Genomic DNA, 23112 nt, shown 5'->3' with positions numbered 1-23112 from the left:
ATATATATATATATATATATATATATATATATGAGGAGCTCAGATGCAAAACCCAGTATCTCCAAACCATAAATTTTTAGTTGAGGCCAACATGTACTGCAAAGAGGAATGGGCAAAAACTGCCCAAAGATAGGTGCGCCAAGCTTGTGGCATCATATTGAAAAAGACTTGAAGCTGTAATTGCTGCCAAATGAGCATCAAAACAAAGTATTGTGTAATGGGTGTGAATATTTATATACATGTGACTTCTTAGTTTTTTTAAGTGTTTTTAAATAAATTTCCAAAAATTAAAAAAAAAAAGGATGCACCATAATGTGACACAGAGAAAATTATTGAACATGTTTACTGAAAAATTGTTAATACTTTGTACAAAAGCCTTTGTTGGTACTGAAGCTTAAAGAAGCCTCTGGATGGAGAAACTTCAAATCTTCAAATCTTGAAAGTTCCCTGGACCTCTTCTGTGAGCTCTGACCTCTAGTTCTTTCCATATATATATATATATATATATATATATTTTTTTTTTTATTGGATTCAAGTCAGGTGATTGGCTGCTTTATTTTCATTCTCTGAAACCAGAGTTTCCTTGACTATGTGTTTGGTTCATTGTCTTGCTCTGAAGTCCACCCTGGTTTCATCTTCATCATCATGGCAGATGGCAGCAGATTTTTATCAAGAACGTCTTGGTACATTTTTTACTTCATCCTTTCTGCAAATATGGTGTTTGCTAATGTCATCTGCTGAAAAACAGCCCCACACCAAGATGTTCCCACCTCCACACTTCTCTGTTGTTATGGTGTTTTTGGGGTGATATGCGGCAGCATTTGACCTCCAAACATGGTGTGTGTTATGTCATCCAAAGAGCTCAATTCTGACCAGACTCATCTGACCAGACTATATTCTCCCAGTATTTCACAGGCTTGTCTAAATGTTGTGCAGCAAACTTTAAACAAGCTTCAACGTGCTTTTTCTTCAGCAATGAAGTCTTGTGTGGTGAGCGTGTATACAGGCCATGATGGAGTGCATTCCTTAGTGTTTTCTTTGAAACAAATGTACCTGCTAATTCCAGGCCTTTCTGAAGCTCTTCACAAGTGGTCCTTGGCTCTTGGCAACTCTTCTGATAATTCTTTTCACTTATGATGAAATGATGCACTTTCCACTTCCAGATTATGGCCCCAGCAGTGCTCACTGGAACATTCAGAAGTTTAGAAATCTTTCTGTTACCAATGCCATCAGTATGTTTTGCAACAATAAGGTTGTGAAGATCTTGAGAGAGCTCTTTCCTTTTACCCATCATGAGATGCTTCTTGTATAATGCCTTGGTACCGAAACACCTTTTAATACACCATCAGTTGGGACTGAACCAGATGACATTGATTTGCACTGACATGGGGCAGGAATGCTTTCAAATTACTGATAGATTTCAGATGGTGTCTTGGGTTTTCATGCCTTTTTGCACCTTCCTTTCTTCAGGTGTTCAATACCTTTTCCCTGTGTCATTTCACATTATTACACATAACTTAATTTATGGACATCTGTGGTTCAATTTCTTTGTATGTGTAGATTGCTTGCATTGTTATGTTACATGACAATGAATTCATTAATGTTTAAATGGGTGGAGAATAGTGGCTCAGTGTGTGATGAAAGGAGCCTGAACACTCCCTTATCTTTGAGTCTGAATCACCTAAGCTAACATATTAGCTTAGGTGATTTCCACTCAAAGACTCAACCGGGACTCAACTGAGGTTACTGTGCACGGTAACCTCAGTTCAGGTGTTTATTAAATCAGATTTCTTGGGGACTGTGTGGTGGTTGTCCTAATGATTTACTTTGGTGTGGACGTTAAAAGTTATGAGCTGCTTATTTTCTCAGTAATCATGCGTAAACTGGGCTTAAGTGATCAGGGTAGCAATAGCTGTTAAAATTGCTAGCGCTGTTAACATACAGCATTCAATACCAGTATAATTTCACTCAGTGTGAATATTGCAGTAGGGTCATCTTAGATAATCCATTAGGACGTTTCACCACAAAGCAAGTCATATTATTCCAGAAGTTTGTTAAAAAATACTTCAAACAAAACAGACACAGCCTCCACAACAGTGAATGCTCGGTGCCAACGGCCTCTGAGGTTACTGGTGTTCTGAGATGTGGAGACACTCAACTGAGCCACTGTCAGTCAAAGTGACCACACCCCCACTTATACAGAACTTTGCGGATTAAAACATCTTAAACTAAGAAGTTAGAAGTTAAAAATTCACCCCTCATACAGTTAACATGGTGGACGAAACAAGCAATAGACACCAAAAAAACATTTTTTCTACCATGCTGTAAGCATGTTTATTTCTGCTCTAAAGCTGGACATTTTAACATTGACCCCTATGGGAATGTGCTCTGTTTTGGAGCCAGCCTTAAGCGGCCAGTCAAGGAACTCCAACTTTTTCTGAGACCAATGGAGCGTCTGGCTTGGTTGCAACTAGAAAAACTTGCACATACCCCAAAGTCACATTTAGCTGAAGTAATTCATTAGATTTTAAATAAATTTAAATAATAATAATTTATAATTTAATAATAATTTAAATAATTTTAAATAAACAAACAAACAAATTGATAAACATTTTTGGTGCGATGTGATGACCTTATGATTACAACAGTATGAATCCTGTATGAAATTACACATAGCTAACAACGACATGGAGCACTTTAATGACTGTATTAGGCTAGCTAGCTAGCTACCATTGGCTCTACCCAACAATAAATGCACAATTATGTAAATGGATTGACTCCAGTATTGTCCTACAACTACAATTATGCCAAAATGCTTGTACAAATTTTGCATTGTAGTACTGCAGAATTTCATATAATTAAATGGTGTATTGCTAACTAGTTGTTTAAAGTTAAACTTTAATGAAAAGTTATTTTGTTGTTGCTTGAAATAGAGTGATGTTTCTTGGTATATCAAATACAAATTTTGCATTGTAGTACTGCAGAATTTCATAAAATTAAATAAAATGGTGTATTGCTAACTAGTTGTTTAAAGTTAAACTTTAATGAAACGTTCTTTTGTTGTTGCTTGAAATAGTGTGATGTTTCTTGGTATATCAAATACAAATTTTGCATTGTAGTACTGCAGAAATTCATAAAATTAAATAAAATGGTGTATTGCTAACTAGTTGTTTAAAGTTAAACTTTAATGAAACGTTCTTTTGTTGTTGCTTGAAATAGAGTGATGTTTCTTGGTATATCAAATACAAATTTTGCATTGTAGTACTGCAGAATTTCATAAAATTAAATAAAATGGTGTATTGCTAACTAGATGTTTAATGTTAAACTTTAATGAAAAGTTCTTTTGTTGTTACTTGAAATAGAGTGACATTTTTTTGGTATATCAAATACAAATTTTGCATTGTAGTACTGCAGAATTTCATAAAATGTAATAAAATGGTGTATTGCTAACTAGTTGTTTAAAGTTAAACTTTAATGAAAAGTTCTTTTGTTGTTGCTTGAAATAGAGTGATGTTTCTTGGTATGTCAAATAATTTATTTTTTTTTTAAAGGAAGTTTTAGTCATTTTGCTTGATAAAAGTCAAATATTTTAACTGACATCTCCTGGTTTAATTAAGAGGTATGCACATTACAAATACTTTAGGAATACTTCATGGGTTGTAACCACTCCAATGGAACTCAAACAGTTTATTGAATAAAGATCGCTCCACAATGGAAAAAAAAGAAAGTTTTTGCTGACACTCATGGTGCATATCATATTTATGCTGTCAAATATTTGTTTATGACCCAGACACAAATTGATCCTTCCACTCTTGAGTGTTGAACTGGCAACTGCGCAGCTACAACTTTGATCACCATTGGCCCATAGAAAACCATTCAATCATGCAACAAGTGGCAATACTACTTCTGAAATTCAAACAGGATTTTAAATATGCCAATACACAGTGTGTAATATTGGCCTCATGTAGTAAAACTGAAAATGTAAACTTTGCTGTCTAATATGTTATTTTACATGACGTCTCTACATTACAGTATACTGATGATAAAAGTGGAGAAAATAATTTTTGTGATTACAAAGCGATGGCACTTAAAGAAGCACACTGACGTAACGAGGCACGAGTCAGAGAGAACTTGAGAATTCAAAGCACAAGCACCCATGTAGGTGGAGTTAAAGATTAAAGATGGTTTAGTTTCACAGACCACTCTCTGTGTTTGTCTTCTTCACTGATGGGAAAAAAAAATGATATGTGCAGTAATTTGACGCAATAATCCGATGGAGCTCCTCTGACACTCGCTACATTAATCGCGCACTTTGCATCAATTGGCACTTCCTCCATAATTGTACATATTTGACTCGCTCTCTGTCTCTCTCTCTCTGTCTCTCTTTGTCCCTTGCTCATCTGTAATAGCTGTGATTTAATTTAGCTATTTAACCTGTAATTTCAACAATATTTATTGAAGAGCGAGGGGGAGAAAATTGGGCCATTAGCCGCCCCAGATGAATCCACTGAGATGAAAATGAACGGCTCTAACTGCCAGTTGACCTTCGCACCAGTTTTCTAGCCATTCCCTCTTCCCCTTTTTTTATTAGCAGCAGCCCCAGTAATTATAGCAAATTGAATCATAGTGAAAACCAGAAATAGACAGTAATGAGAGTTTTATACGGTGTGAAATCAAACCAGGAATGAGAAACACTGGATGGAAGCAAGGAGGGGACAACGGGAAGGACAGAGGGAAGGACAGACGGAAGAATGCCAGTGTGTTTGTCACTGCATATTGTCTCTGTTGGGATGTTTCTCCTCCATATGGCTGCTACTGGAGGACAGCGAGTGAAAGAGAGACAAACAAAACACGGGCAAAGGGCCAGACCACACTTCCAGTGATAGTCAAACACCACAGAGAGTGCGAGAGAGAGAGAGACAGTGTATTTGTACAATAATGGTTGTAAACGCTCTTTTTCTCTCATCCAACCATTGTCTTTTGTCTGTCTTGAGTATTCCTTCTCTTGCTCTGATGATTTATGGCTGGGGAGCAGGAACTGCATGGACAGGTTTACTTTATTATCATTCAAGAGGACTTTGTTTTCTTCACATGTTTCATTTTCTCTCAGAGCTGTTTTGTTATCATGTGTTTCATGGTTTTCTCGAACAATTTTTTTCACGAGTTTCATGGTTTCTTCAGTTATTTTGCTTTCACATGTTTCATGGTTTTCTCAAAAAGGTTTTTCACGTCTTTCACAGTTTTTTTAAGAACAATTTTTTTTCACCTGTTTCATGGGTTTCTCAAACAGTTTTTTCTTTTCACCTGTTTCGTGGTTTTCTCGAGCAATTATTTTGTTTCATGGTTTTCTCGAACAATTTTTTTTTCATGTTTTATGGTTTTTTCTAACTTTTTTCACCTGTTTCATGGGTTTCTCGAACAATTATTTCTTTTCACCTGTTTCATGGTTTTCTCGAACAATTGTTTTGTTTTCACGTGTTTCATGGTTTTCTCAAACAATTGTCTATTTATAAGATATTTTCAGTGGTCTTTTAAGTGGTATTTTAAGTGGTCTTATATACAAATAATGAATGTTTATGAGTTCAATGGTATGACTATTTCATGAGGTGAATGGTAAAGTTGAATGGTATGTTCCAGCTTTCACCGAATTAAATATTCGTTCCATTGAAAGAATGTAAAAACATTCATTATTTGTTTTATATAATGGCTAAAATAGATCCTTGTTATTTGAGATTTTATTACTTTCTAAACAACAGAAAAGGGACTTACATTTTGGTGTTCCACTGCTGCTAAAGTCCAAATTGTGATGTGTAGTCCAGTGATGCTGTGCACTAACTTCGGACTTCCATAAAAAAGACTTTGTGTAGTTCCTCAGTCCAGCCAAAAATCACATCAGCTTTTCATCTGAACAGTTCTTCATGCATCCAGATGGCTTACAGTGGAGTGGATTTTGTGTGTGTGTTACAATAATTAGCAGCATCAGATAGCTCAATCAAATCGCCATCTCGGTAGAGCCGTCCTCCGCGCGCGCACACACAACCGGGTCGGCGCTTGTGCGCGGGTGTACTACTAAAACAAAAAACTGTGTACATCCTCAGTGCAAAATGTGCACGTGCGAGCATGTGTGCGCATGCGTGCATGTGTGCACACGTGTGTGCGCGCGTGTGTGTGTTTGTGTGTGTGTGTGTGCAGAGTGCAATGGTACCAAACGTATGGAACCAAATTTGTACTCTAAATGGATCCAAACTGCACTCTAAATGCAATGCAACATAAATGGGACGAATAATCCATGTCATGTGACATATAAAGCACCAATCAAATGACAAGGATCCACTCAGCTGTTATATAATAGCTAACATTAGCTAAATGTTGTGTTGTGGTTCTTTTGATTTCTGATGTCATTTTTGTGTTGTCGCTTTTTACCTGTTCTGCCTCATTGTGATAATGGCTTATGTTATATTTACAGCTCACTGGAAACATTCCACACAATTCCATAGATGTTCTTTCAGTGTAATGGGGGAAACAATTTAATTAAATGTTACAAGAACATTTTATGTACAATGTTGGCAAACTGGAACGGTATGCCTTCAACATAATATGCGTAATTTTGTGACTTTGTTGATATAATTATCTTTTTAGGGTTTTTTCTAAAATGTTATAGGGTCAGTTATAACATTATTTTCTTAATGTTCCGACTTTTCATGTTCTTAGTGTCTACCACTAGTGCTTATGTCCAGCAGAACTCAAACATGCATCTGCTTCTCTGTCCCCTGATCTGTTTGGCATTTAAGCTTGGAAAAAAAACATCTGTCAGATGCAAAAGACATCAATGCAATTCAACAGCATCGCGCACACAGTGCCCATTCTCCTTGTACAGCTATCTGGATGTGCAATCAGGAAGGCCATCGGTGTAAATTTTGCCCCAAATCAGCATGAAGATCCATACAGGAATTTGTCATATATGGCACCTATATATGACAAATCAATTATGAAACTGTCTTTAAATGAAAACAATGAAATAGGAGTGATATTCCTGACCAAGTGCATCAAAACATATACAGGCCAGCGAAACAAAACAGAACACGGGTTTACGCGGGTGCAGGTGGGAGTGTAACACGTTACAATTGTGGGCGGTAATGGTCCGAAATTCAGTGGGTCTATGGCGGCCATTTTGGACGTCATTTTGAATCTTAAACCCATGAATGAATTTAGTTTAGGTACAAACTTTGTGCCTAAACTAAATTCATTCATGGGTGGCCATCTTGGATGCCATCTTGGATAACTGGCTTGAGGCCAGTTTTTATTTTTGGGAACATCCAGATTGTGTTTTGGGGTCATCTAAGGAACCTAAAAAAGTTGGTTTGGCTTAGTCCTGGGGGGGGGGGGGGGGGGGGGGTGCAAAGGTAATGGTTGTAGCTCCCCTAGTTTTATATGTGGAAGTGAACCACCACTTGCTCAGTCTCAGGCATGACATGGGTTTTTACCTTGGTTTGGAGTGGGTCTGCAGCCTTTAGACATTTTCCAACTGGGGATGATGGCGGGATGAGGTTTCCAATCATTGTAATCACATTTAAATAGTCAACTCCACATGAGGGCAGCCACCGCTGTGGTGCACAGTGATGTGGCATCATGCAACTGGATGTGTCAATCACTTGCTGTGTGTCTGTGACCTTTGTTAACGCACATGCACTCTGAGTGCAGTTGTATTTGATGGCATATATTCATGTTCATTCATATTCATCTTATTAGCTAGCTAGGTACGGTTGGCTTATTAACGGCTAATTTAACAGTAGCTCTTGTAACTATAGTTAGCTTATTTTTGTTATTTACATTTTTATTTTACATGGTGTAGATTTTTAATGATTCTTCAGTTTATGGGTTCTTTAATAGATATCAACATATAGTACCTAGTTTGAGGTTTCCATTTGATAGCATATAGATTATGTATTTTGTCTTCATAGCAGGGTTTACTTTAGATAGATACCTAAAAATATTACATCATAACTTCTGTTTCTATAATAAAATAACCATATTTATATCTTAGCCTACTAGCTATAATTTCATTTTACTACTAGTCTACAGACTAAGTATACGTATACTACAATCTTCTCTTTTATTAATATATAGGTTTTAGAAAACTAACTCCTATAATATTATATAGTAACCGTATTTCTTGTATATGTTTATTACCCTTATTATGTAAATATTACTTATATACATGATGTCTATTTTCTTATGATATGTCTTATGATATATTATTATGATATGTCCATTTTCTTGAGCCGCTTGGGTGGGTAGGGAGAGTTCCCATGGGACAAAAAAGCTTTTCAACCTACCGTCCCTGGTTCTCAAGACCAGGCACTTAAGCGGCTCTACTCTACTCTATTCTACTCTTCTATTCTACTCTTCCTTTTTTAGATACTTAGATATACCTTCACTGAAAAAACAACATGTTTGAACCAACTTAAAAGTGTTACAACTTGTAAAAACCTGAATGAATTAAGTTGTTTGAACTTAATTTTGAAAGTTAAATCAACTCTAACTTACAAACCTATGTTGAAACAACTTAATTCATTCAGGTTTTTACAAATTGTATCACTTTTTAAGTTTGTTCAAACATTCTCTTTTTTCAGTGTTAGTATACACTAGTAGAGTTCTACCTTAGAATTGGAATATATTATAGAAGACATACCTTGCTGAATTTTCATGCAGTTTTAGACAGAGTGTTAGTTGCTACAGTTGACTGTAGTAGATCTGAGTAAGGCTGACAGACCCTCCCCAGCTAAACGCTCCTCCGTGTGCACTAGAGGTGGGCGATACCGGGAATATTGGTATTGATTCGATACCAAGTAAATACAGGCCCAGTATCGCCGATATCAATACTGATACCGATACTTTTTCATATTTAAACTTCATAGATCCAAAGGATCCAAAAGACCTAGGATAGAATTTCGCCAAACATTGTACGTGACAACAAAATACTTTATTATCACAATCAACATTTTTGTTTAAAAAAAAAATCACTCAACACAACTTAAAACAAAATCTCCTGAGGTAGAGGGCTGACAAACCACAATAAAACGGTGCGCTGCTCTGTGTTGTGTGAGCAGCGCAGTGCTGCTCTTACAGACAGAGAGTAGAATTTGATGAATCAGCGTGCGCAGCAGTCAGTGCGTGAGGGAGAGAAAAAGCTCAAGTATCGATCTTTTTACAGGAGGATCGTTCAATATCAATACCAGTGTTGGTATCGATATTATTGATATTAGGATCGATCCGCCCACCTCTAGTGTGCACACTGTGACTGTGCACATCTCACATTAGGAGACAGTTACCCGGTTGTTCGAGTCAGGCGCTTAACTTATCCACTGGGTGGCAGTGTTGGAATTTAATGTACACCAATACCACAGAAGGTGTACAAACTGAGCTCTTGTTTCTCCAGTGAAACAAAAATACTGTAATAAAACTATGTAGTTCCAGTGAGCGTGAAGTGCACGTGAATTCATGCGCACTGTGGAGTCTTTGTCATCTCATGTTGCTTTCATTCACTTTGGATTTCATCCAGCACACGTATGTGCAGAAGCTGTGCACCGCTGCACACGCTGAGAGATTCAGGTACCAAAGAAACACAGGTTGCGTTCATCTGTAGAAACGAACGGAATGCATCCAAGAAAAACAACAAGTACCAAAAGCACATTGTGTCAGAGTCGGAGTCAGTGCCGCCGGAGCAGTACACTGTTGGGAAGTGTAGGAATGCACGTCAGCAACTTTTGGAATTCTGTGTGATGTGCAGCTATGTGGTGACGTCTCCGTGTATGTACACGAATGCATCTGCATTTACTGTAAAAACACGCAGGGGGTCAGAGGTCAGATCACGTACTGTATGCATGTGAGAGATGAAAACAGAGAGAGGACAGAAACGACAGTGAGCTGACGAGTGTGTCTGCATACTCCCAAACAAAGTGATGAGCCTCCCTCTCGCGCTCGCTCTCTCTGTTTTTTTTTCTTTTTTTCATATGGAAATAGGAAATAATGGGGTGATTAAATAGAGTCATATATTAAAGTACAGCTGACATTAGCATTAGCATAATGTGCTCTCGCCTCAGGCTGAATACTTTATTTGCCATCTGCGCTGGACTCTCTTCCCCCGGGACGACGTGCACATGCGCATGCACATGCACATGCACATGCACACACACATTCCCACTCCCAATAAACTAGTGGTTCCCAAACTGGGGGGCACCACTCCCATGGCCTTCAACAACTATAGCATGCTCATGGGTTCCCTGTTCATTCTGCATGAATATTGTGCTTTGTGTGTGTTTTCAACTATTATTAAAGGTTGAAGAAAAATTAAATCAAGTGTATCTCCAGGGGGGAGATTTGGTTGAGGGGTGGGGCTTGGTGTTTTCTTACACATACGGAGCGATTCTGCACAAGAAAAATCAAGTTCAAATTCTTGCACGGCTTCCAAAGCTACATGACACGTCAGGGGAAGCAAATGTGCACAAACTGTCACTTTTTCTTGGGTACACCTGTGAGTAGGAATGAACATCAGTCACCTGCCTACTGGAGGGATGATCTTCCATCCCTCCTTTTTTATTCATAATGAAATGGGTCGAGCAAGCGCAGAAAGTGAGGGGTCGCTGGGTCTTTCTTCAGATTCGACAGTGAAAATATGTGTGTGTGTGTGTGTGTACATGCTGTCCGCTATAATTCGCCTCTCCTTTTTAACACATGGGGTTGGGTTCTGTCAAAAGAGTTTAAGCATCAAATATTCTTGACATTTAGGAGAAATTTAATTATTATTTACTGAATATGAATTTGCTCAAAATTATGCTTCATTTTCTAAAAATAATGGCATCGTTTCACACAACACACACATTTTTTTAAAATAAAAAAATACTATACGTATTGTAACATATATTAACAAATTATTGAAAAATGAATTTCATTCATTTTTGAATAAGGCTGTGAGGTAACAAACTGTGGAAAAAGTGAATACTTTCCAGATGCACTATATATATATATATATATATATATATATATATATATATATATATATATATATATATATATATATATATATATATATATATATATATATATATATATATATATATATATATATATATATATATAAAGAGTTCAGATGCAAAACCCAGTATCTCCAAACCATAAATTTTTAGTTGAGGCCAACATGTACTTGGCTGTCAAGGGGACCATCAGTGTGCAAAATATGAAAGAATTTGAACAAACTGTTTTCATTTTATTGATGAAAGTCTGTGCATTTCTGCATATGGTTTCCTTTAAATCTCCATTTTAAACTGCATTTTTCTCCATTTGAAAAAAAAATACGTACCGGGTTTTACATCTGAACTCTTCATATATATATTTGAATTTTTTGAATTTATTAGGCACCAATGTAAAAACAAACAAACACTCATTTACAGACTACAAAATGACTACAAAAAAATAAAAATAAAACAAAAGTTACAGAAAAGAAAGAACAAGAATAAACAATAAACAATTATATATATATATATATATATATATATATATATATATATATATATATATATATATATATATATATATATATATATATATATATATATATATATATACACACACACACACACACACACACACACACACACACACACACACACACACACACACACACACACACACACACACACACACACACACAAACAAATGATAAATGTATTTTATGTATTTGCTTGTCTGCCAAGGAGGCAATGTTTTCATCCATGTCTGTATGTTGGTTTGTAGTTATTCATTTCAGATATGTTAATTAATAAATTAACAATCATTGGTTCAACCTAAGAAGGAATAGAAGCCGTTACATCTTTGAATAGGTGTGCAAAATGAGACACAAACAGTAACTGTAGAATACATTTTTATATGACATTGAATAAACACTTTTCCCAACATTGCAAACTTTATGGGCTTTGAGCATTAGAATCAGTATCCAGTTTGAGTGCCAATTTTATGTTTTTTTTTAATGTGCTACATTTAATTTGTTGCAGACTGTTGAAATGAATTTTAAACAGGCACTGAAGTGATCTGTATGTGTGGATGCTTTGATTTTAAATGGAAAGAAAAAAAATACAGCATGCACACAAGTAAGCAAAACAATTACAGGAGCATATGTTCTACCCCGGTATCTGAAATTGGTGTAGTAGGTCAACACTACAAGCTTTCATTTAATAAATAGAAGAGCAAGAACAAGAGCACAATTACCATTATCTGTGTTTGTGTCTGTATAATCCCTGTAGGAGTTCCTCCCTTAGTGTTCTCCACTTGATCCGGCATGGTTTTGCCGTGGTGGTAATAAGTCCCTTTTGAATTGCAGGAACCTGTTGTGTGTGTGTGTGTGTGTATCTCTTTCAGTACATTTACATTACATTATTTTCTCTTAGGTTCACAAGAAATGTACAAGACACCACTGAAGATCTTATCTTTGGAAATGTTTGGGTTGTTGTCATCTTTTTTGTGATTTCGGTTTAATAAACTAATTTGTGTGATTGATGACTTTACCTTTTTTTATTATGGAGTTAAATTTGTCTCATTAATACCTGCAAATGCACAGAGGATGAGCTACAAATAGTCCTTGATTTGCGCACGTGTTTTGCGATTCACAAACAGAAATTTCCAATTTGTAACTTGTGTGTTGGTTTTTACAAATAAGGCTAAATCACTAAATCCTGTGTATTTGTAAATATATTTATTTTTATTTGTAAAAAAGGTTTTTGCAAAACTGACACTTCTGTTTGTGAAGTCAGTCAGCATTTGTGGATCACTGATCACACACATTCATCGCTTTGCTCAGTTACACAATATTGAGACATTCTGAGTGAAAAACTACAGTTGAGATTCACAAATATATAGGTTGCTATTCACACTCCAATCCAGTAGATTACAGTGTTGTTCTATGCATTTTGACGGGGGCCGGGGGTGGGGTGGTGAGTGATCAGACGAAATCTCAGAAAATATAATTTCCCATAATGCCTTTTGGCGTGTGTGTCGGTTAACATGCAAACATTTAGAATTAGTACGTTACTTTAAAAGTTATGTGTGATATTTTCACTTTGTAAAAATTATATAGTTGTCATTAATTTTGATAAACTGTAATAGTTTTGTTTTTAAATTAAACCATGGGTGAACCTGATTTTATTTTTCTGGGTACCAATTTGGGATGGCACAATATATTTTACATATCCATTACAGTACTGTGATACTGCAACCTTCAGTACCTGTGAATACCAAAACCAATCTGATACATTTTTCCCCTTAAAATGCCTAATCTGTTATAAAACACATTTGTCTGGATGTACTTTTCTGACATAGCTATCCAACAAGACATCACTCAGCGTGTGAAATAAATATTCTACTTCCCTAAAGGAAAGCATACACAGCACACAACATAACTCAGATGTAAAAACATAAGATGTGGATCAGATCAGATTTTGTTTTGTTGTTTAATTTCCAATAATTCTGGGCAGTATCCAGTTGTTACAGATCAAAAGATCATGTTGGCACACCCCAAGTAATGATGTGTATGAAATATCTCATACCCCTCACTCTCTGATGTATATGAGAACAGACATTGCAGTACACAACCAAAGTGATGCCGAGTACCGTTAGACCACACTGTAAATACAACAGTAAACTAATAATCTTTTTGTTGGCGTGGTTTAACTCTGTATACAGTCTCTGTTTGCTTCTTTGAACAACTGGCAAGAGACAGACAAGCAGCATTGGCCTTGAAGGTCAACAAGCCTTGACTTTGGAAATGAAACAAATTGACAAACTAATTTCAAGCTGCATGTAGCTTCAAGATCATACATATTGAGTGAGACAGAAAGAGAAGGATGAAGTGTCAGTTTTATATAACATCTATACTTGACTTTCAGAGCAAAAATCAGCATTAAATGATTCATGTCTCTGATTCAGTCCATTTCTGTCTCTCACAGACCCTGATTCACTGCATACCTCACTTGACCATCTCCCTCGCTCTTATGTTTACATGTTTACATGAATACAAACTCCTTTCTACTGGATTTTGTGGAGACATGGCTGTGCAATTAAATTTTTAGATTATGATGGCTGTGAAACAATCAGAAAGCAACACTTCATTAATGAATGAATCATTAAACATGTCCATGAAGTCAAAGTTCAGTCAATAAGACACTAGCACAGGTAGAAGCCCCGTCCCTATTTTGCATAATTTCAAAGCATTAACAATCACTAGAATAGTCAAATTCATATTTTAGAAATTACTCTGTCCTGATTACATTAAAGCAATCACTGTTGTATGGCTGGGGGGGCCTGGCTGCTGGTTTGTTTGCCTTTTGTGTTTCCTCCCAGGTGGCATGCATTTGGGACTGAGTGGCTGTGTTGCTGAGGCTGTTAGGACTTCACCCTGATCACCTGCGACTCGTCAGGACTCACAGCTGAGGTGCATCTGGAGGGATTGGAGTATGTTGGCATTTAAGACTGAAGTGCACAGTGTGCATTTGCCAGAGACTCGACCTTGTGACCAGACGGGTGAGATCGTCGTCTTGGGAGCCATCTCATCAGCAGCGGACGCTGAGAATGTCCAGGTTTGATGCACGGTCTGTGAAAGAGGAGAGGGTGAGGTCTCACGCTCGTCAGCACACTTCCTGAGGTACGTTGGATTTTGTGACTAACAGTTATACAGTCAGTAAATGTGGTGTCCCTCACACCTTATTGTATTGAGCTGTATGTTAGTCATGTATCAGCTTCCACTGCGGTGGTGATTTGTGAACGGGATGTTCCATGCCTGCAGGTTGGAAGCTGATCAGTAATCAAGCCAGGAAGTGTTTTGCTGTTTGTACACCTTTAAGTGTTCTGTGTGTAGAGTGTGGACTCACATAATGGTTCCTTCTTTCACAGACTCGGTTGTTGCGGCCACCTGGGGGGTGTCGGCGGGGTCCTTGGGTCCGAAACAGCTTCTGGCTCCGGACCGTTAGCGCTGCTGGGAGCGCACCACGCCAGACCGCACCTTTTATTATTATTATGATCACTGTTATGTATTAAATTCAGTTAGCCTTTGTACCGTGCTCTGCTTATTTCATACTGGGTCCTTCAAACGCTGGTCGGTTCTCCGAGCTGCGTCCGACACATAACAAATCACATTGTCAATGAGGATGTACTTAAATGTTGACATGGCTAAATAAAAAAAAAAAGATTTCATCATGAGGTTTATGGCACATTGAAAAATCCTAATTAACAGACACACTGCAGTCATTGTTACATTATCTCCTGTTGTGTTTGTAATAAATATTTCTATTTACGTGTCTTTTTTTTCTTGGTTGAAATCAGGGATGCACCAATACCACTTTTTTCCAGACTGAGTACATACATTTGGGTACTCATTGATATATTTCAATATATAAACACTCGTCGATATATTTTGATATATTAACACACACGCATATATATATATATATATATATATATATATATATAATATGACACACAGATCTGAGCCTGAGAGAATTATGAAATAGCTCAGTGAAGTGGAGTGCTAGGTGTGATGTTAGTGCCTTGACTTAATGCCAACCATGTACCAAACCAATTATACAACATATTATTATACTGTAACTTTAATATAAACACAACACAATGCTGTCAACACAATGACAGCATTTACCAATTATGAACTGCATCTGCATGAAATATACATAATTTAGAAGGTCCTTGGAATATTTTTTTCTAGTATTTTCCCAATAATTGCTCGAAGGAAAGAGAAATGATTCCATAGGGTATAACAGAATTTTTTGGCTGTGATAATAATAAAGTATATTCATCAATACTTCATAAATACTGTGACTAAAGAAACCTCCTACAATTCTTAGCTATTTTTATTTGGGAGATTAAAACAAACAAATAAACAAACAAACAAAAAAACAAACCTCTGGGTCCCACTGCACTGCAAGCTGTATTTGAAGAGTTTATTTTGGTCAGTTTGGTTAGATTACAGTGGATTTATGCACTGGGATTGCATTAGTTTAGTATATGTCTATACCGAAATCATCCATCTCGCTCGCTGACACCAGACCTGCTCCTAAGTCATCATCACTCCAACATCCATTGAGCTGATGACATTCATTCATTTTGTAGACCCACTTATTCCAGTTAAGGGTCACAGGAGAGAGTGTGTGTGTGTGTGTGTGTGTGTGTGTATGTATGAGATTTATCATGTTTTCTTATTACTGGATGTAATTTTACCTCCTTTGGCGCTTTTAAAGTAGTTTTAAGGTTCATGTATTACATTAGAGATTAGTGTATGGAATTGGACGCCTTCCTCATTCGAGTCCTCGACATTTTCCTCAAGTGAATTACTGAACCAATTGTGTGGAGCTGTGGGCGGGCGGTCATGGGTGTGTGGGGCTTCATTTCGGCTACAAATCTTTTATTTCAAACTCTGTGTCTTATTTTACCATTTTTTTGGTGTGATTTATTATTATTATTTTTTAACAGTACACATTCAATTTGTGTTTTTTTGACATGTGGTCATGTGGCATGCACACATTGGCACACTTGCAGGTGATAAGGTCTAAATGCAAACCTTCTGTAAGGATGAATGTTTTATAATAAATAAACTTAAGAATATCACCATAACCCTTTCCTTTGTTATTTTTGTAATGCAGATCCTGTAATGGGTCACCATGCTCTGCCAAAGTTTAGCAAAAGTAATCAGCATAAAGTGACTTCTTGTTAGCCAGCAGCAGTCATATATTTTTTCATTCATCGAAATGACTTTCGAAAAATTGTATTTATATTGTCCATGTGTGCGCTCTTCTTCAGTTATGGAAAGCCCAGGAGAAGGTGTTAATTATTTACTGTGGCCGGTATGATGTCAAAATGACCAACCCAGTTTCACGGCAAGTCGTGATTCAGCAGCACGAAATATACATTAATCTATTGGTTCGTGATATTGTGATGAAAAGCGCCTCATTTTCGTCATGGCAGCACGAATTCATTCTAATTCATTCCGTGATGGCTGCGGGAAATTAAAAGTGAAGGTGGGTGGTGGGAAGGTGTAGGGTTAGGTTATGGTTAAGGTTATGGTTGGGGTAGGAGTAGGGTTAGTAATAGTGAGTTAAAAAAAAACGCTGTTACGAAATCAGTCAAATTTTTGTGACAGGAACACAAAAAAAAAAAAAAAAGTGAGACAGGGCTGAAATGACAAAATCTTCAGATCGTTCCTCTGCTTTGTGCTGCCTGTGTGAATGAACAAGAGCCATAACAACATTTGTCTTATTTCAATGCCAGGTTACAGTTAAAGCTAAAATTAAAATACAGTGCAATTTATTTTCCTTTTTGGAGCAATTTCTTTGGAGCAGGTGAACATTGGAGCAGTGGCGATAATCAGTGGAGCGGTCTGCAATGGCTGTGGGTGGGAAAGTGGAATTTCTGCGCTTAATTAATGATTGTTGAGTCACTTTGTACATGCATGAGATTGATGAATTGCATCCCACCCTTATTTCTATTATTACTTTCAAACATCTTCAAATACAGGCAGTGGTACTGCTGCTGGACATCGACACACACACAAAAAATTGCAGCTTCAGTCCTGCTTTGTTCTTTTGAGTGTTCATAATGCCAAATGTTACTACCTCTGGAATCAACATTTCTAACTCCTCAATATTTGTTGTCGTCTTTCTCATTTGCTTTGTCATTTCTCATTCTTCTTATATATATATATATATATATATATATATATATATATATATATATATATATATATATATACGAGGGCTGTCAATAAAGTAACGGTCCTTTTTATTTTTTTCAAAAACTATATGGATTTCATTCATATGTTTTTACGTCAGACATGCTTGAACCCTCGTGCGCATGCGTGAGTTTTTCCACGCCTGTCAGTGACGTCATTCGCCTGTGAGCACTCCTTGTGGGAGGAGTCGTCCAGCCCCTCGTCGGAATTCCTTTGTCTGAGAAGTTGCTGAGAGACTGGCGCGTTGTTTGATCAAAATGTTTTCTAAACCTGTGAGACACATCGAAGTGGACACGGTTCGAAAAATTAAGCTGGTTTTCAGTGAAAATTTTAACGGCTGATGAGAGATTTTGAGGTGATTCTGTCGCTTTAAGGACTTTTCACGGTGCGAGACGTCGCTCAGCGCTCTCAGCCGCCGTCGTCAGCCTGTTCAAGCTGAAAACCTCCACATTTCAGGCTCTATTGATCCAGGACGTCGCGAGAGAACAGAGAAGTTTCAGAAGAAGTCGGTTTCAGCATTTTATCAGGATATTCCACTGTTAAAGGAGATTTTTTTAATGAAAGACGTGTGGACGTGTCCGCGCGTCGGTACGCAGCCGACGCGGTGCGGCGGCACAGGAAAAACACCTCCGTGTTGATAACCATTTGTAAAATCCAGGTGGCTTTTGATGGCTTTCAGTGGAGTGAGCATATGAGAAATTGTTTAACAGCAGGACATGTTCCAACTTGTCCTTAAGGCTTCCAATGGAGGTGTTTTTCCTGTGGCGGAGCATCGCGGCGGCTGCGAGCCGACGCGCGGACCCGTCCACACGTCTTTCATTAAAAAAATCTCCTTTAACAGTGGAATATCCGGATAAAATGCTGAAACCGACTTCTTCTGAAACTTCTCTGTTCTCTCACGACGTCCTGGATCAATAGAGCCTGAAATGTGGAGGTTTTCAGGTTGAACAGGCTGACGACGGCGGCTGAGAGCGCTGAGCGACGTCTCGCACCGTGAAAAGTCCTTAAAGCGACAGAATCACCTCAAAATCTCTCATCAGCCGTTAAAATTTTCACTGAAAACCAGCTTAATTTTTCGAACCGTGTCCACTTCGATGTGTCTCACAGGTTTAGAAAAAATTTTGATCAAACAACGCGCCAGTCTCTCAGCAACTTCTCAGACAAAGGAATTCCGACGAGGGGCTGGACGACTCCTCCCACAAGGAGTGCTCACAGGCGAATGACGTCACCGACAGGCGTGGAAAAACTCACGCATGCGCACGAGGGTTCAAGCATGTCTGATGTAAAAACATATGAATGAAATCCATATAGTTTTTGAAAAAAATAAAAAGGACCTATACTTTACGGACAGACCTCGTATATATATATATATATATATATATATATATATATATAAATTCTCCAGAAGACTTCAGACTTTACTTGCATGTTTCTGATTATACTTCCTTATGTAACTTTTGAAGTTCTTTGTCCTCCAGTCTCAGTCATGTTATCTTGGAACCTGGAGTTTTTAAATAATTCTATCACCCTGCATATAGATGATACATGTATACATACAAATATTGTCATACATGCCCAGAAAAAAGATGCAAACTAATAATTAAGCAGCATGTATTCAGAAAGTCACTTTGTAGGAATAGGTCCAGTGGGAGGTCAGTCCTGTGGGATTGTAAAAAGGCAATCATCAAAAATAGAATCTTACTGTCTTTCAGATAAGTTTATGCTTCATAACTAAAAGAGCAATTTGGATAAAAGTGACCGAAGTGTCATGCATAATCACTGTATTACTTAAAAGAGATTTTTTTCCTTTCTCTGTGTTGCAGGTGGCAGAGATGAGCCTTCCAGCTATATATGTACCACATGTAAGCAGCCCTTCCCCAGTGCCTGGTTCCTGCTGCAACATGCCCAGAACACTCATGGCATTCGCATTTACCTGGAGTCCAACCCCTCCAGTACAGCCCTCACCCCTCGTATCACGATGCCTCCACCCATGGGCAATGACTCTATCCCACAGTCCTCCCTTACCAGCTTTCTGGGGGACAACAATCCCTTCCACCTCCTAAGAATGACAGCCCCTCTGCTACGGGAGCCTCCTCCAGGTTTTGTGGAGAACCGTCTCCCAAACACACCTCCGTTTGTCAGTCCACCTCCCCGCCACCACCTGGATCCCCATCGGCTGGAACGCCTCAGTGCAGAGGAAATGGGCCTCATCTCCCAGCACCCCAGTGCCTTTGAGAGGGTGATGCGGCTAACACCCATGGCTATGGAGTCCCAGTCCATGGACTTCTCCAGGCGATTACGTGAATTAGCAGGGAATACCAATAACACCACACCACCATTGTCACCCAGCAGGGCCAACCCTATGCATCGACTACTAAATGCCAATCCTTTCCAACCAGGACCAAAATCACCTTTTTTGAACACCCCTCCATTACCACCAATGCCCCCAAACAGCACCACTCCTCCCCAAACACAGAACAAGATCAAGTCCTGTGAGTTCTGTGGTAAGACATTCAAGTTTCAGAGCAACTTGGTGGTGCATAGGCGCAGCCATACTGGAGAAAAACCATACAAGTGCCAGCTGTGTGACCATGCCTGTTCCCAGGCAAGCAAGCTGAAGCGGCACATGAAGACCCACATGCACAAGGCTGGATCCCTGACAGGACGCTCAGATGATGGACTCTCTGCCACAAGCTCTCCAGAGCCAGGCACCAGTGACGTGGCAGGTGAAGGCATGAAGAATCGTGATGGGGACTTCCAGGGTGAAGGCAATGAGGATGAAGAAGAGGAGGAAGAGGAGGAAGAGCTTGAGAATGAAAGTCGACCAGAATCCAACTTTAGCATGGAATCTGAGTTCTACCGGAATCGAGAAAATGGTTCTAAACCTCCGTCAGAGGAGAAGCCATCCCTTGCTATTGACAAGATGGTGGAAAGTGGGGGACTCAACTCTATACAGCAATTCAATAATTTAATAGTTGACAATCGTAAAAGGATACCCTTCTCCAAGAGGAGCTTGGATAGACAGCGAGATGCTGGGGATGAGGACTCAGTGGAGATTGACCACCACCCACAGGAAGAGAGGACAACCATTAATGGCCGGAACTGTGGATCCGGTGACTCTTTCTCAGGCCTGTTCCCCCGCAAGCCCACTCCTATCACCAGCCCTAGCCTCTCCAACTCAAACAAGAGGATCAAGATTGAAAAGGACTTGGACATTCCCCCAACACCCCATATCCCCTCTGAGAACGTCTATTCCCAGTGGCTGGTAGGCTATGCAGCCTCACGCCATTTCATCAAAGACCCTTTCTTAGGCTTCACTGACTCCAGACAATCACCCTTTGCCACCTCCTCTGAGCACTCATCAGAGAATGGCAGCCTGCGGTTCTCAACGCCTCCAGGTGATTTGCTGGATGGTGGCCTATCAGGCCGCAGTGGCACCGCTAGTGGTGGCAGCACACCTCACCTTGGCGGAGGCCCCGGTCCAGGTCGACCAAGCTCCAAGGACAGCAGAAGGTGTGACACCTGTGAATTTTGTGGCAAGGTGTTCAAGAACTGTAGCAACCTGACGGTGCACCGGCGCAGTCACACTGGTGAGAGGCCTTACAAGTGTGAACTGTGTAACTATGCCTGTGCCCAGAGCTCCAAGCTCACACGTCACATGAAGACACATGGCCAGCTTGGTAAGGAGGTCTACCGTTGTGACATTTGCCAAATGCCCTTCAGTGTGTACAGCACTCTGGAGAAACATATGAAAAAGTGGCATGGAGAACATTTGATGACCAATGAGGTCAAAATTGAGCAAGCAGAGAGAGCCTAATCCAGGTTCCTTATTTCTGTACTCTGCACCAAACTTTCTTTGACTTTAAAAAATAAATAAAATGGGGTAGCTGGATACTCTTTTTCTGAAATGTTAATTTTGAGGTACTTTTGTGTTTTTTGCCTAAGAATCTGCCAATTGAAAAAAAAGTGAAAACAGATCTTAACTCCATTTGAAGCTGTCTAAACTGCCTCATTTGGTGTTCCTTTTTAAACAATCAGTCAGTTGAGTTATAACATATGTGGAGCCTTTAACTGTGCAATAATTTCTGTATTTATTGGATTTTGTATTTTGGCATGTGCAGGTACATTTTTGTTTAGGCATTTGTTTCAATCTTTCTCTCTCTCTCTTTTTTTTTAGAAACCCACGGTATCCTGAGAGACAAAAATTGGTTTTAAGTAATTTTTCTTTGGCCGCTGCTTGTAGGAAATTGTATATTTAAGCTAAATGTGTGATTTCTTGAAGAGAAGCAGAATTCAATCTTCAATTTGAAAGTGGTGTTCCTGAGAATGCTAGAATTAGTCTATTTTGTGTGATGACGATATGCGAACAACAATCCTTTGGCATTGTAGCATGAACTGACTCTAAAACATGTTGATATAATTGGATATGTAGCACTGAGTGTCATATTTGTCACTAAATCTGAAATCAAATAAGATCCCAAGGTTGATAAATGCTGTCTGCTCCTGAGAAGATCGTGACCAGTCAGACAAAATCAATTCCGAATTTGGCAGCTGACTGTAGTAGGAAACCCTGACAATGCTACAACGACCATCCGTCTGCTTTCCACTTTTATCTTTAACCTTATTACACCCTACATTCATATTTTATAGTTTGCATGAAGCCATATGATCTCAGCATTATTATTTAACAAGATTAAATTGAACATGAAGCCATGTAAGAGGTGCATGCATAGATATGTGGAAGAACAAAACAGAACATGAGCACAGGGACATCTCAGGGTGCGCTTTACTGCTTTTTATCCATTCATTTTGTTACATATAAACTATTTAAAAAAATTCCCATGACATCATGGATTGAAACAAATACCATTCCATTCATCCCAGCATCCTCTGCTGCCCTCGGTTCCCTGGTTTACTTTTAAAATGACCACAAATATTAGAAGTCAATCTTTCTAATCTAAGTTGTATTGCATTAATAAGCTTAAAGAAGGTTAGATGTATGTGCATATACACCAGATTTAACCAGAAATTTGAATTCACAGATTATGTATCTTATCAACTGGCCCAAGCAGAGGGTCACCCCTTTGAGTCTGTTCTGCTTGAGGTTTCTTCCTCAGAGGGAGTTTTTCCTTACCACTGTTATTCTGGGGGTTGGTAAGATTAGACCTTACTTGTGTGAAGCGCCTTGAGGCAACTCAGTTGTGATTTGGCGCTATATAAATGAAATTAAATAAAAAATCAATTAACTGTAAAAAAAAAAAAAAAGAAAAAAATTCTGTGCTAAAACATATTACAATATAAGTTCAACGTATCATTAAAGTCTTTCT

General features: G+C 38.4%; 1 protein-coding gene across 4 annotated transcripts in view; it reads left to right on the top strand.

Annotated features, from left to right (window-relative positions):
* The window catches only part of bcl11ba (BAF chromatin remodeling complex subunit BCL11B a), a 99126-nt gene extending 76456 nt beyond the window's left edge, over positions 1–22670 (top strand). For 3 of the 4 annotated variants that reach the window (XM_034159911.1, XM_034159912.1, XM_034159910.1), the window contains exon 3: positions 19609–22670. In XM_034159911.1, coding sequence (XP_034015802.1) covers positions 19609–21602 — 1994 coding nt within the window. In that variant the 3' untranslated portion in view covers positions 21603–22670. The remainder of the gene's footprint in view (positions 1–19608) is intronic. The other variant, XM_034159913.1, reaches the window with a different exon arrangement.
* The last annotated feature ends 442 nt before the right edge of the window (positions 22671–23112 follow it).

This window comes from Thalassophryne amazonica, chromosome 19 (genome assembly GCF_902500255.1).
Source record: "Thalassophryne amazonica chromosome 19, fThaAma1.1, whole genome shotgun sequence".
NCBI classification, from domain to species: Eukaryota; Metazoa; Chordata; class Actinopteri; order Batrachoidiformes; family Batrachoididae; genus Thalassophryne; species Thalassophryne amazonica.
The sequence above is the reverse complement of the archived record's forward strand: the minus strand, read 5'-3'. Positions and strand labels throughout refer to the sequence as shown.